Source organism: Astyanax mexicanus, chromosome 14 (genome assembly GCF_023375975.1).
Source record: "Astyanax mexicanus isolate ESR-SI-001 chromosome 14, AstMex3_surface, whole genome shotgun sequence".
Classification (NCBI taxonomy): Eukaryota; Metazoa; Chordata; class Actinopteri; order Characiformes; family Acestrorhamphidae; genus Astyanax; species Astyanax mexicanus.
In genome coordinates, this window is record NC_064421.1 from 20,755,584 (window position 1) to 20,771,741 (window position 16,158).

Here is a 16,158-nt window from a genome sequence, read left to right on the forward strand (position 1 = left end):
AAACTGTTGTTTAGAAGAGTTAGCATTAAATATAGGAAACACATGACTACAATTAGACTTAATATTTTCAAATTATTGTTAACTAAAACTAAAAACATTTATTTTTTCCCCTTCTCACCACCGAACACTAGACTACAACAATAACAATACATGACTAAAATGTGGCTAAAACTAATATACCTTTCAGTCTAGACTAAGAGGCTAATACGGAATTAAAATCTCCTGTCAAATATTACACTGGACATATATTTCCAAAAACAGTCAGCCAACATTTTGATGAATTCACACTTCCCCAACTGGCTTGCCTCACGCTTAATCAGATATTCCCTCAGCTCTTAGAATCACAATGCAGTCTTTTAGTACTAATTACAAATGGAGTCTGTTTTTCATCTCTTTTTAGGCATCTTCAAATCAAAGAGAGCACATTTAATAGATCCATTCAGTTTCTAAAATGAAGAGAAAAAACGACTCAAAGAGCTGCATTAATGAGCATCATACTTTCCACAGTGAGCGAACAGGAGTCTGCAGTACTCATAGCCATGTAAATACTAAGAACAGCTGAAAAAAATACAAGTCTACTGTAGTGATTAGCACATATTAAGATGAGGAAGGAAAAAAAAAAGAAAATGCTCACATGGTAACAGTGCCATCAATACCATCATCTCCATCAAAGTAGAAAAAGCTCTTTGGCTCTTTGAAGTGAACTAATCAATAAGGAGCTTGAGTACAGGGATACTGCTCTTAAGTTGCTTTTTGGTTGTTTTGTGTGTAGAGGCATAAAGGGTATATCAACAGAGAGAGATTTTAGCACTGTAAAAGCCAGTGTTTTCCTCCATCTCGGATGATACACAACTACAGTAAAAAAGGCACAGACAGATAGACATGGCTACAGAAAAAAGGAACTCCTGAAAGAAGAATCACTATGATGATATGCTGAGTATTGATGGAGAGGAAATAAAAGGCCAAAATGTTACCTAATGGACATGACAAGGTCAAAAAAGGAGGAAAGAAATTAATTTCCAAAATAATTGGCATAAATGGGCTCTCTTTGAGTGGCAAGAGGGACTAATGCATGGCTCTAAAATATTTCATTTTTGACTGTGCCTCTCTGTCAGAGTCTGTGAGCAGACAGTGGCATCTATTGTGTAGGAAAGAGTGCAGTGCAACGACCAAAGCAGCAACTATGGCCCCAAAAACCTATTAGCGTGTGTCGTATCCATTGTGAAACAAGTGTCACAGAAAAGTTTTGGGCCGCAGTGCGAGCTATGCCTGACCCTGCACATGGTTGGAAAACCATGCAATTTTTCAAAAAAAAAAAAAAAAAAAAAGTTTGACGGTTTTTACCATAACTGACTAAATAAACCAAAGTGTGTAAAACTAACACACCTTGTGGGAAACAGAGTAAAGCAGAGCCATTTAACACCACTGATACACCTGATATACACTGAAAGCACCTCACTCACCCAGTGAAATATTTCCAGCAGAACATAGTAGACCTAGCAAACATCACTAACAGCATTAAAAAAGTATATCTTTATATGATATTAGAAATACACTGAGCACAGCCACATGTAGAGTGCAGAACAAAGTTTACATCCTTTTCGCTCTTCTTTGCTGATGAAGAAAAAGGATGCCATCTATTACCCAACAAAAATTCTGTTTACGTAGAATATTTGAACATTTTGTACATTCCAAATCTGATGTATGTATATTTGTGAATAATAAAATGTTCAATGTGTTTTAAAAGATATACTTAAATTAGTATGTATTAGTATTCTATTAAATTGTTATTATAGTAGTGGCATGAACTGACAATAATATCCAGCATCACAATCAATTCTATGATACTACATACATACAAAAAAAATGGTATCATCAAAGGCTGCTGTCCTGCATCACTGATGAGGAATGTTAGACTTAAAGTCTTTACATACAGTACTTTGTACATACACCTTTCTATCATTTTAGGTAACCGTATTTATAATTATATCAGTAAATCCTTTTTTTTGGTGAAAGACACTCAATGTCCTCACATTAACATAGAAAAGATGAAATTAAATCACAGGAAAAAGCTTACCCTCAGCTACAGTGAGGAGACTACCAAAGTCTCCGGCGGCGCTGTGCATCGGCTGCGGCTCAGAACTCTTGACTTGGCCTAACGGTAGAAAAGGGTCGTAGTCTGTGGACAGATCAGCCAGGCTGAGGAGGTAGTGACTCTGCTGGGTGTGCAGGTTGGAGCCTGATACACAGCAGTGCAGAACCTTTACAGAATAAATACAAAACAATTATTAATTGGATGAAACTTTCAATCATCAAAACACAGTACTCAAAATCCATAGTCAAGTTATCTACAGGCATGGGGAAAATAAATGCAATATTTTTTAAGACCTTTTAAAACCATTAGAAAACAACATTAAGACCAATTTGGCAACAATATGGCAAACACTACAAAACCCTGATATTCAGTTTACAGACTGTATGATCTGACAAACCAATATTTCAAATAAATATAAAAACTGTTTCACAAACATACAATGAAAACAGAATCATTTTAAGGATCCACAGACACCTGTAAACTGCTTTCCAAAACAGGGATCAATTATCTGCATTCAAAATCTTCTGTGTACAGTAGGGGTGTAATGATGCATAGTGTTACGCGATGGAGATTTTTCACTTTTTAATACTATTTTTAATTTTACAATGTGCATTGCTGAAACAGACGATTCTATGTTCTGTTACTATGAAATCTCATGCAGTTGCATTGCCTCCATGCAGCATTTAGTGGAGGGATGCCTGCATGCCGTGCTGAAAGAGTGGTGTAGAGGCTGCAGTCCCTTTGAACCCACAACCACCTGATAAACTGAGCGTCAGGCATAAAGGGGGATAGCCCACATTAAGTTAGTTAAGATAACTACAGACTATCAACGGAACCTGATTTTAACTTGCAACAATGAAGCAGTTATATGTGTCAAAGTGTAAAACTGGTCATGACGTTACTGGTTCTGAAGAATACCATATTTTTTGCACACCGTCTCAAAAGCCACACTCCAATAATGAAGGTCTATTTTCTGGTCTGCTTTCATACATTAGGTCCACCAGATTATAAGGAACATTTTAAGGGACACTATAAGGAACTTCTGATTCAGAGGGTCGTGGTGGGGGGTAATAGCGAGCGCAGTTGGTGGCTAATGCTAATGATACTCCACCAGTGCTAGCCAGGGATAGCAGCAGGCTAGAGGCTGATAATACTCCCCTCTAAACAGGGACATAGCAGTTAGCAGCTAATGCTAATGCTACTTCAGCCCCAGTGCTGGAATACTAAACTGAAACTACTTTATAACTCTGTACTTCAGTGTTAGATTTACTGCCTCTTACAACCTGACTGGTAAAATTCATACATAAAACACACTGATGATTTTTTGGGAAAATTAAAGGATTTGAAGTGCAAAAATACAGTAATAATAAAAAGTTAAATGAGCATTTATCAAAACCCATATGTAGACATGAAAAGCTAGTGTTCTCCTCCAAGCAGGGTCACCATTATGTGCACCACTGGCACAGCTGGTATAAGAGGAACCCAATAAACTCAGATGAGTTTGTTGACTTGCATGTTGAAATGCTTGCTTCTATTCTCCCAGGTTGGAGGCTACAGTGCAATGGGGGAAATTTAGATAACAGGTGGGAATTGGCAACTCCTAATAAGTGCAAATGTTTCCACACTTGGATTAGTCCAGCTGAGCTCAACACTACACCACCATATGGAGGCAACACATTATTTACCGTGTTAAGCCAGAAGACTCGATGAGAGAATGCCCACCCCCTCCATTTCTTAAGACTAATAATCCATTTCGTATGCAGTATGGCAGTCTATGAATTTGCGTAAACAGATGGTTGCGTCTCTGTTGGCTGGACATGATTAGACACGGTCCAGCACAGTTTATCACAGTTTCTGAACAGGGTTATTCTGTTTGATTTAATTAAGACTTCATCCCTTGGCTCCATTTCAAACATAGCAGACACAAACAATAAAGCCAGAAGCTTAAGTAAACATAATCAGATCCTACCAACCAACCTACATTTCAAAATAAGCTTTACTGCTTTACTATCTGATATAAGCCATGTTATTACCTGTGATAGCATCAAGAGATAATGAAGATTAATAGAACAGTTAACATCCATCTCACAACCAAAATCCAGATAGGTAAGGTTGTTACTGTACACAAGTATTATTTGAAAATACTTTAAATTTTATCAATTTTTAGTAAAAAAAAATGTATGCCTGTATTTTCACCTATTTACATTTGTTCGAAAAAATAAAAAAATCCCTCCTATATTTTTTATTTGGACCAGTAAAAATATGTTACAAATACCAAGTTTCCAAAATCATGAGATACGTTGCTATGTATTGAATTGTATGAATTTTATTGAATTGTATGGTTTTACTGAACTGCTTGTTTTTTTTATTTTTTTATTTTTTTACTGCTTTTTTATTTTTTAGAAAAAGTATGGCAAGGCAACGTGAATTAGGAAGTTAAAGCAAAGTCTAATAGAGGGTGTCAGACGGATGGGACATTCCATTTCTAAATTTGTTCAGACATTTAACATTCCCCAACCCACACTGTCCTGTGTACTAAGAAAACATCAAAGAAGGCATTACCACCCAGAGTGGACAGGGTAGTTGTGGTAATGATCATAACTGGTACTGTCATCCACATTCAAAGCAAGTAACCCCCCCCCCCCCCCCACACACACACACACACAACACACACACATATACATGCAGATCAGTTCAGCTTTCTTTAGCTTCCAAGGTCCATGACAAAGTCATGCTGGTTGTGCCTTATACTTTCATCGTTAACTACGAAAAATCATTTTGGATTTCATATTGCTTTTCTAAAAATACATACATTTAGTCACAGTTCAGAATTCAGTTTCAGGTGTGGTGATATGCGTTCGTGATATATCAGTTCTATTCAACTTCAAAAATCAGAACTTTAATTCACACTTTATGGCACGATTCCAAATACACACAACTGCATCAAAATGTCCTACTATAACATGACGTCTGTACATGTGCAACAATGGCAAAAAGCTGCACCACTGATTTGCTGATTTTCACAATAATAATAAAAAGTAAGTGGCAGCTGCTTTACTTTGCTCCTAAGTGGTTCATCTGAATGTTTGCTTGGTGACTAAGTAGTTCCCTTGCATAGCAACAATCCCATGGACAAGGGAGGAGGAAAGCACACAAATAGAGCCATTTGGAGATTGACACACTTTAAATTCATACATTAGTCTTTCACAAGAAGATGAATTCTAAAACCATTTATTTATTATATAAAATAAAACAAAATCATACAGCATAAAACCAAAACCAATCAATCCAACAAAACAATAACTATATGACTATATACAAGAAAAAGTGCATAAATCTGTCATAAAATGTTACCTGATCTTAATCCAAGTCAAGATTAATGACACATATAAGATGCCTAAAATAAAACCAAATATTATGATCTTGCAAATCTTTGTTGACCACACTAATTCAACACAGAAAAGAAATAGTTCTGACTTGGTGACTCCAAAAGGCGAATTTGGTAATACTGTCCAGCTTTATGTAAAACTTTTTTTAAGACTTTAAGTTTTTAATCATTTAATTTAGCTTTAGTCCACACTTCTAAACTAACAAGACTTTTTGCCGTCGTTAACACAAGGGTTCACATACTTTATCCACTAGCACTATTAGGTTTTTATGGTTGTTCTCAATGAAGATATGAATGATCATATGATAATTATTTTATTTTATTGTAATTTTACGGCAAATCTAATCAAAATGTATCCTGCTTCGACTACTGTAACTGCCTCTAAAGCATTTTCAAAAAGGGTGTCCACAAATAGTGTATGTCCATGATAACTACAGCTCTGGAAAAAATTAAGAGACCACTTCAATTTCTGAATCATCTGATTCTCTGATTTTGCTATTTATAGGTTTATGTTTGAGTAAAATAAACATTGTTGTTTTATTCTATAAACTACAAACAACATTTCTCCCAAATTCTAAATAAAATTATCATTTAGAGCATGTATTTGCAGAAAATCAGAAATGGCTGAAATAACAAAAAAGATGCAGAGCTTTCAGACCTCAAATAATGCAAAGGAAACAAGTTCATATTCATAAAGTTTTAGGAGTTTAAAAATCAATATTTGGTGGAATAACCCTGGTTTTTAATCACCGTTTTCATGCATCTTGGCATGTTCTCCTCCACCAGTCTTACACACTGCTTTTGGATAACTTTATGCCACTCCTGGAGCAAAAATTCAAGCAGTTCAGTTTGGTTTGATGGCTTGTGATCATCCATCTTTCTTTTGATTATATTCCAGAGGTTTTTAATTTGGCAAAATCAAAGAAACTTATCGTTTTTAAGTGTCTCGTATTTGTTTTCCAGAGCTGTGCATGTTTATGTTTAAGGAGCAGCAGCACATAGCAGAGTAAGGCATGAGTTATGTGCTTGCATTGGGCTACACAGTGTCTACTTTTGATAAATGGGAAAATAAAGTACGTCCACTGTGCATACGATGACTAGCTACAATGATTAACAGTCATATGAATGTAGAGGAAAAAAATAATGAAATTAATTCCATCCTTTTTGTCTTTGCACCAGGTGCAGTTTCTCTCATATGATGATGAGTTGAATTCTCAAGTTCAGCATTCATTGGCAGGCTTATCAATTGAACAATAGGGCATTTAAATAATTTGGCAATTTTTCCCCCCTGAGCATGACATCTGCACAAAGGTCTGCGGCCGACCGCATCTGCTCAACAGCAAGGGACTAATATCTCATTCTCTCTGTGCCCTGGCCTGCCCCTCATCAGTGTTTGATGACTAAATTTGAGCTTTCCTTGGAGGGCTGATGAGTGGATTTGCTATAAACCTATTGTTTGGAATCAACAATATCAACAAGGACAATATAGCGTGTGTTCACTGTAAAATATGCTGTTGAGCATTTGATGCATAAAGACAAGTGATCACTTCTGACAAGGGGTCATATACGCATGTGGTGAATGATTGTTTATGTTATTTTTAAAATAATAATAAAAAAAATTAAAAAGTGGTAGAAATTACTCACCCTGTAAATGTAGTCCAACAAGGGAGCTTTTTGAGTGATTGAGTCATCCAGGCCAATCATGGAGATGGGCTCCAGTAAGATAGACAGAGGGACAGCCATGCACCAGTCCAGCAGGCACAGCAGCAGAGACACCATTAACTACAACAAAAAGGGAAAGAAAATAGGTCTTTATTTTAATGCACTTTATTAAGGCACCAAAGACATCAGTGTAGGAGGACTTGCACTCGGGCTACAGTACAGATTCATCTGCAAAAAAAAATAGTTGCACCCAGATGCAGAGAACTGACAAAAATGAAACTTGACAGCAGGTCAATTTTGTTTGATGCCAGATCATCTTTGGTCTTGAAATGTTTGGCCAGAATATCAGTTTTGTTTAAAAAGTTTTATTTTATTTAATATTATTAATGTAGCAGACTTTATTATGTTGTGGGTAAAACTGATGGGGGCAGTTGCCAATGCTTTTTGTCCCCTGGGGGCTGTTTTGAGGTAGGGTTGTTTTGGGAGTAGAGAGAGCGCGTCTGCGAGCGAGGGTTTTTTTTTTCTTGCTGAGGAGTTCTGATCAGGTGGAGTAAAGTGGAATATTTTGGACTTTTGTCTCAGTTGTTTCTCTTTAATTCCTCCAAGTAACACCGTGAGGTTACATTACCGTTAGTTTGTTTTATAAAGGTATTTTAATTTCTTTTTCTGGTGCGCACCATCTGTATTAGCTTTTCTCGCTTTATTCTCTGACTTCTCACCGCCTGCTTCGCCTGTGTGGCTCCGCGCTCTCGCATCTGCACAGATCTGATTGGCTGAGGAGAGCGTTTGGTGATCTTACAGCACACGTGATTGGTCTGTGAGTTTACTGCGCCGTAAAGCACGTAAACCATAAAGACAATAAACGTTCCGCTGCTTTAAATGAACACAGTCAGAATTAAATCCTTCTCAGTAGTTTATTGTTTTGGGTCCTGATTTGACAACGTCTGGGTCCGGACCCGCACCGCGGCCCGCCTATTATTGACCCCTGGCATAGAGAGTCAAATCACCAGATATATCCAAAATGTGTGATATGTGATTTACTGCAAAATCTACAGGAACTGTGTAAATATTTAAGCTCCATGGGATGGGAATAACAGAATAACAGAATAACATAAGGCACCTCTACACTTCAAGATGTCTGGCATGTTGCATTACACGTTATACACACATATTCTATACGTAGTAGCACAATGAATATGACCAAGAGCTGCACATATTACACCAAATGTTTATTTATTGTTACTGGCATTCTTTAATCTCCTTGAGAATACTGATCGCCATCACTTCCTCATATGTTTGTTTATTCATTGTATTGTTTTATGTGTTGGTGTTGTAGGACCTTTAGATCTCCCAGATGAGGTTTGGATGGTCTGAGGCATTTCAATGATCCACAGCACATGCAAGCCCATCTTAACGTATGTTACATCAAGGGTTCATCACCCGTGTGTTGCATTCACAAGTACATAAAGCAAGGTTCTTCAAACCCAGCCCTGAACAGCACAGCACAGTCCAGCACTGTTTGGTGCTCTGCTCAAACACACCTGGTTCAGCTCATCTGTTAACCGCCAGGCTCAGCAGGTGTGTTTAAACAGGGAAGGCATGAAACTGTGCTTGATAATATTTGGTCATATTGTGATGCATACTGTTTTCATGAAGCACAGTATGACTTTCAGAACATATTGAAATATTGCATATTGTCAGTGTTAAAAACACTGAATAACTGCAAATTGCATTATTGCTGTTTAACTGAATGAAGTGCAGCACATTCTGAATTCAAATTACTATGGGAGATACCCAACATGTACTGGTGCAATATGTTTACATGTCAGAATATTATCAATATAAACCATGCTTATTATGGCTGCATGATATATGAAAAAATAGACTTGTAATATTTTGTTGTTCTGCAATATAAAAAAAATCTATAGTAGATTTCAACAGATTTTACCAGAAATCAATAGTCCAATGCATCACTAAAAACATCACTAAAAACATCACTAAAAACATAGCTTTCAATAAAATGTCTACAAATCAGACAAGCAAACGTGATGATGATACTAAAACAATACATAGTATGCAGCTTTACTGTGTACTGTGAAACGGTCTTTAAATTTTTGACAAAATAACATTTTTACCCAATTACAAAAAAACCCTAGCCTAACCCAGGAACTCAGTCCTTCAGGACTAGATTTGAAGAACCCCGACATAATCAGCTCTGGTCAAGTGTCTTTGGGGAAAATTGTGTTACCTTTTTATCTCCCTCCATTGTAGAGTGTTCAGCACTGGGTAGAAGAAAGGCGATGGTTGCTACAAAAATCTATGAAGGGAAAATGAAAAGAAACCATGCCTTTTACACTGAATTCTGTTCTCCTTAAATCAGCCCACCACAGTGCGAGAGGTGAATTAGGTCCCACCTTTTGTGCTGTCAAAAGGAGACTCACATACCTCAATTATTCTTTTAGGGAGAGAGTGTTCCAGTTTCTGCAGATGCTGCCAGTGACAGATCAGCAGCTGGAAGATGTCACAGGCTACATGGGCCACTGCTTTATTCCCAAACTGAAAGAAAAGCAAAGCAATAAAGATTCATAGTGTGTAATGCAACTGGTGATAGTGAAGATTACATCGTGCATACATTGTATAACAGTTTTTTTTGCAAAATGTCTTGCTTTCAGACAGGCTTACAGAAAGGAAAATTGACAAAACTACAACTACGAACAACATTTTTCGGAAATTCCATTAATTAATTAAAAATACTGTCTTTTAGAGCATTTATTTGCAAAAAAATGACAAATGGCTGAAATAACAAAAAAGACGCAGAGCTTTCAGACCTTACATAATGCAAAGAAAACAAGTTCATATTCATAAAGTTTTAAAAGTTCAGAAATCAATATTTGGTGGTTTTTAATCACAGTTTTCATGCATCTTGGCATGTTCTCCTCCAGCAGTCTTACACACTGCTTTTGAATAACTTTATGCCACTCCTGGTGCAAAAATTCAAGCAGTTTAGCTTGGTTTGATTGATTGTGATCATCCATCTTCCTCTTGATTATATTCCAGAGGTTTTTAATTAGGTAAAATCAAAGAAACTCATCATTTTAAAGTGGTCTCTTGTTTTTTCCAGAGCTGTTTATACCAATACACATGATAACACTCTGCATATTTTCAGATACTATGGCTTGAGACTACAACTTTACCCACAATTTCAGCTTGAGCTGGACTTTAGTTATTTGGTATTTGAAGCAATTCAGGTTTTTTTTTTTTTCCCTCGAATGCCTCTGAAACGCAGTGTAATACAGGGAAAATCCTGCTCCATGTCAAGTTGTACAGAAAAGTGATTACTTGTCCATTTTTGGGGGAGAGGGCAGGGTGCACAAAAGCACAAATGGGAACATATCTTCTGAGAGTAATTGGGTTTGAAATGATTCATGTCCCTGCACTTTTCATAGCTCTCAAAACAGAGAGAGAGAGAGAGAGAGATACGGCACAGTGTTCTATTGTCCTCACCAGGTATGCCACTAATTATGATCAAACACACACACACACATCTGCACACACATAGATTACTATAATAAAAATCATGCTTACTTTTAAAGTGACACCCAGCACATTGATGGCATCTTTCACTTGATGGTGAATCTTTTGCTGTCCAAGTTCTTCACACACCCAAAGACCCAGACTGCAGATAGCAACACACCTGCAGCGCAGATTGCCAGAACACAACATAACACAATTACATATATAAAATGTGCTATAATTTTTCTACAGTTGTTTATATATATTTTAAGATTTGTGTTATAATAAAGTTTACCACTGAAAGAAAAAGATTTTTAAATGTACCTTTTTTCCATAACAATGTTGTGAGAATTGATACTTTGGTATAAAGTGGATCACTAAATTTTACAGGCTACGTACATATATACCCCTGGACGCTTAGGACTGCAGTAGAAATCCAATTTTTATTTGGTAATATATTCATAAGTTTTAAATAATTTGTGTACTTTAATGAAAACAGCACTTTAATAATAACAATTCCAGAATTTTTCAGTAATCTGCACTAATATCAATAAAATGTTCTCTCTCAGTACCAGGTTGCCTACCACAAGAAAAAATAAACCAGTGAACCACAGAAATATATACAGCTCTGGTAAAAAAAACAAACAAAAAAGAGACCACTTAAAAATGATGAGTTTCTTTGATTTTATCTAACTGAAAACCTCTGGAATATAATTAAGAGGAAAATGGATGATCACAAGCCATCAAACCAAGCTGAACTGCTTAAATTTTTGCACCAGGAGTGGCTTAAAGTTATCCAAAAGCAGTGTGTAAGACTGGTGGAGGAGAACATGCCAAGATGCATAAAAACTGGTTTGGTTATTCCACCAAATATTGATTTCTGAACTTTTAAAACTTCATGATTATGAACTTGTTTTCTTTGCATATTTGAGGTCTGAAAGCTCTGCGTCCTTTTTGTTGTTTCAGTAATTTCCCATTTTTCTGCAAATAAATGCTCTAAATGACAATTTTATTTGGGTTTTGAGAGAAATCAGAGAAACTGATTTAGAAACTTAAGTGGTCTCTTAATTTTTCCAGAGCTGTATATTCAGCTTTTTTTCATCCTTAATATCTTTAGACAGAGTACTTTTCCTGCAGCAAAGGTTGCTAAATATATTCATTTTAGTTTACAAGACAATTTCTGAAGTTTACCTGGCCCCTTCACTTGGCTCGTTACGTGCCGTCTTCAGCAGAATGTTCACAAGGTAGTCCTAAACATAGCGAAGGCAAGACTCACATAATCAGTCATTAGTAAAAAAAAAAAATAATAATACATTGGTAAAATACAGTATCATTCAACAAATTCATAACTTCTCAACATACCTTGATGTCCTCTCTGCCCACCACAATGTCCTGAGTTCCAGGGATGGCCTGTAGTGAAGGGATCTGCTGATACAGGCTGGGGAAGCAGACCAGAGACCCAAGCAATGTTTGTGCCTCAATCCTTGGAGCCTATTAACCAAAACCAGAATCACATTACTGCTCATCTAACTGTTATAACAGAATATGTGAAAAGATGGAAAATCAATACTTCTTTTTATAGTAGGCTACAAGTGGAATTAAGGATGACAGAGCCCAATTTCCTTAATTCATTCTCAAAAAGCCAACCCAAGGTGAAGCATTTCAAATAAAATATCAAACCACACACTTGTTCATTTAACTTTAATTTTCCTACATATATCTTATTGATATTTATCTCCATTAACTCTACTTAACCTTTTATCACCCCGCTTGAATTCCTGATACATTACTATTTCACAAATATAAATAGCTTCTTTAATTTTTTTGCTCAATTTTCTACTTTCTGGCTAGAGTGGTAGAAACAGGCCAGAAGATTTTCTTTACTTAGATATGTACTGTTGAATTGCAGAAGCAGGCAGAAGTCATTTGTTTGAGGCTGTAGAAGAACAAAGAGCAGTGGTGGCTCAGTGGTTAGAGCACCTGGTTACTGATGACAGGATTGTGGGTTTAATACCTATATTCAGGTAGGGCCCTTACAGCGGCTGCCCACCGCTTTAGGCAAGTGTGCTCACTGTGTGTTTGTGTGTGTGTGTATACTGTATGGATGAGTTAAAGGTTGAGGCCATATTTTGTCTGTCTCTCCAACACAAGTATCAGTCAATATGGTTGCCTCCTCTTATCTTACTTACTATCTACCATCTGTACAGAGGCAGAGGCCGGCAGTGAGTGTCAGTGTTAAGTATGAACAGTGGCACCAATACCTCGAAGGAGTCAGCACCGAGGACCCGAGCAGCAGCAGTGATGAAGTCTCCAACCAGCATGGTGAAGCCGGGCAGACCCAGGAAGAAGAAGCGCGGCGAGCACCACCTGATCATCGTGTTCAACACATCCTGAAAAAAAAGTGAGAGAGAGTGCTATTCAAAGATGCAGAGTGTTTAAGTATTTATTAAAAATCTACTGTACAATCAAATAAAATATCCATATTAAAGGTATGAAAACAAAACAACTGCTTTACATAACACATTAGAATTCTCTAAATGTTTAAAAAAAATACAATTACAATTATTTTACTGATTATGATTATTATTTCTATTACTTTAAAAATAACTCAGCTTCAAGTTCATAAAAATGAATGCATCAGGAGCAAACCCTTTAATATTCTTAGAATATTCTTATAAAACTTTCACATCTTTATTTAAATAAGCAATAAGGTTGATGCACAATTTTGTATCCTCTCAAAAATAAGAGAAAACGTGTCCTATCCTTTAAAAATCAGCAAACAAAAGGTATAAATAAAACTCATTAATAAAAATATCTGACGCTATATTTAATCAATCTGACTAAATTTTATTTAAATATTTGTCTCATTCCAGTATATTTGGTGTTCAGGCACTGATGAGTGGTATAGAACTGTGTGTTGCACTGATGTGAAGATCACAATTTTAATATCAGGACAACCCTAAGATCTTCTTAGGCATTAAAAATATTTTTAAATTGACTGAACTAATTTGAAATGACTGCTAAAAGCACATCCTCTAACTCCCTTTGCGCCGTAAAGTGAAACTGTCAACCAAATGTCTAAAACTTCAGTATATTTCAGACTGTCAAAATTAACCTAAAAACACTGTAAGACACTGTGCATCAAAACTTCATGCTTGTTTGCTATAAATTAATTTAAAGACAATCGCTGTCTTTAAGTTACAGACAGGAACACATGATCATAAGCCTAGGAATAACGCAGCCTACACACACGCACACTCCCACACCACTGCCACGCATGACTGCTTGTTATCTGCTACGCTTATCTCCCTTAATTGAATCCTTTGTAAAGAAAGGTGGTCAGAAGAGCTACACACAACAGAAAAAGGAACACAACACAGGCAATAAAGCATGATGGAAAAAAGAGACCTGCTGAGATGAAGATGTGAAATTGGTGGAAGCGCCGAGTTCGCATGGACATTTTACCCTCATTTTGCAATAATTGACCTTTGCGATGCCGAGCAAGTAGTAGTAATTAACCGCCATAAAACTGTGGGATGATTAGTCGAAATGAATGCTTTGGAGGAAGCAGCAATTCTGCCAAAGCGGTTCCATTATGCAGCTGTAAATACAGCAGGTTCAATCAAAATGTAGTTTGCAGTGAAAAGGCTCATGCAGACCATGAGGGGGAGGGGAGGGATGTTTAACAGTGACAACAGTCAACAAAGCAGAAGAAACCTGAAGAGTGTGTGGTGTTTTATAAAACAGAGTGCCTTTGACCCTGCTGCCTGGCCATCTACTGCCCTGCCTTCAACCAATCCTTAAGAATCACCCCCAAAATCTTAAATGGTGTTTTTTTAACAATTCTTTTAATGCTGCTGTTTTCCTTGTTGCATGTGTACCTTTTTCTACCACACTTTTTCCTTTCACTCAACTTTCCATTTATTTGCTTGGATACAGCATTCTGTAAACAGCCAATTTTTAGGGTGGTTTCAACAGCTGTAAGCCAGATCACTCTGTAAAAAATATTATATATATATATATATATATATATATATATATATATATATATATATATATATACATATATAAAAAAATATATAGATATATATATATATATTACTAATATATAATATATCTAAATTACTGAGGGAAATCAACAGATAAACTGATATTAAAATTTAGTGAGCTGCACCTGTGAATAAAGGCTTGTTTTTTTTCATCAGTTTGTGCAGGGTACATTTATTTTCTTCACTCTTAAAAGAAAATTCAACATTTCCACTGTAAAAGATGTAAACAAACTTGCAGAGCGTGTGACATGGAATGCTCTGAAAAAGACGTTCCGAGTCAGAATTGTTCTCAGTGGGTGCCACAGGAACCAGATGTCCAAAATGCCTCTAAAAGCTAGAAAATCACAGAAAGCTATTACATGAATGGTCATGGACAAATAAGCTGCTTGATACCAGACCCAATTTGCTTTTAACAATTTAGAGGGTTTTGGGCCTAAAATGGGTTGTGTAACTCATTTTAATACATTTGGTGGCAGAGAGGTACATGCAGCGTGTAGGAAGGCAAAACAGTTTCCAAAGAAACCTCAATTTTTTCATTTACCACTATTTAATTTTTATCTGTTTAATTTATGAAAAACAAACAGTTTCCATGACCAACACTGTAAAGAATATGTGTAAAGGTAAGTAAATTTGTTGTTTGTGCACCATTTCATATCAAACCACCTTTAATGTCTTTCTCTCAATTAGAGTTGTAGTACTTAATACCATAAACGAGTGATTGTTGTTTTCGTCTTGTTCTTAAAGTGAGGTGGACTCTAAAACTGTAGTTAAGACCAGCAGAGACCAAACTGTCTGTCTGAGGTAAAGTTGATTAAAAAGGGTTTTCTCTAACATTACTGAATAATTGTCATGTTTAAGGGTTTACAAATCAACAAACCAAAAAGCTTTCTACTGTCTCCATTAAAGCCACCAGACAGCAGGTAATAGAAGCACTGAGCAATGCTTTTAAGCTTCTTTAGCATAACATAGCAAATATAGAACACTGAATGTGTTGTTATGAGAATGTGTAGTGCTGAGAAACGCTACATTTATCATGTTTGGCATAAGCTTACTATGTGTTCTGAAGCTCATTGTGTTTAAGGTTAAAAAAAATAATGATAAAAAAAAAAAGATCAGGGAAGTTAGTTGAGTCAACCGAACTATACTATTTGTCTGTTTAAATCTCTCTGTAAATCTCAAGCTACATGACCTCTACTTTAACTAGAGCTGATTTCTTTCTAACTCCATTAATTATCCATTAATGTATTTTATTTTTATATGATGGAAACCTATAAAAAAAAAATTCCTCAATCGACTACTTAAAAGTCTTGATCTTGAATTAAACTAGATGTGTCCCAGTTTTGGTCTTGACTTAGACTTGGGTCAAGCAATCTTAACTACAACATTTATGTAAGCAACTAAACCATATGATCTCTGTTGGAATAAAACCCTGTATTTCTTAATTAGGAACT

General features: G+C 36.2%; 1 protein-coding gene across 9 annotated transcripts in view; it reads right to left on the reverse strand.

Moving 5' to 3' along the window:
* The window catches only part of ralgapa2 (Ral GTPase activating protein catalytic subunit alpha 2), a 149,240-nt gene that overhangs the window by 56,619 nt on the left and 76,463 nt on the right, over nt 1-16,158 (reverse strand). For all 9 annotated transcript variants that reach the window (XM_049463346.1, XM_049463345.1, XM_049463344.1 and 6 more), the window contains 8 exons: nt 12,920-13,048; nt 12,021-12,149; nt 11,850-11,908; nt 10,731-10,839; nt 9,591-9,701; nt 9,394-9,462; nt 7,128-7,265; nt 2,078-2,261 (listed from right to left, as the gene is read on the reverse strand). In XM_049463346.1, coding sequence (XP_049319303.1) covers nt 2,078-2,261; nt 7,128-7,265; nt 9,394-9,462; nt 9,591-9,701; nt 10,731-10,839; nt 11,850-11,908; nt 12,021-12,149; nt 12,920-13,048 — 928 coding nt within the window. The remainder of the gene's footprint in view (nt 1-2,077; nt 2,262-7,127; nt 7,266-9,393; nt 9,463-9,590; nt 9,702-10,730; nt 10,840-11,849; nt 11,909-12,020; nt 12,150-12,919; nt 13,049-16,158) is intronic.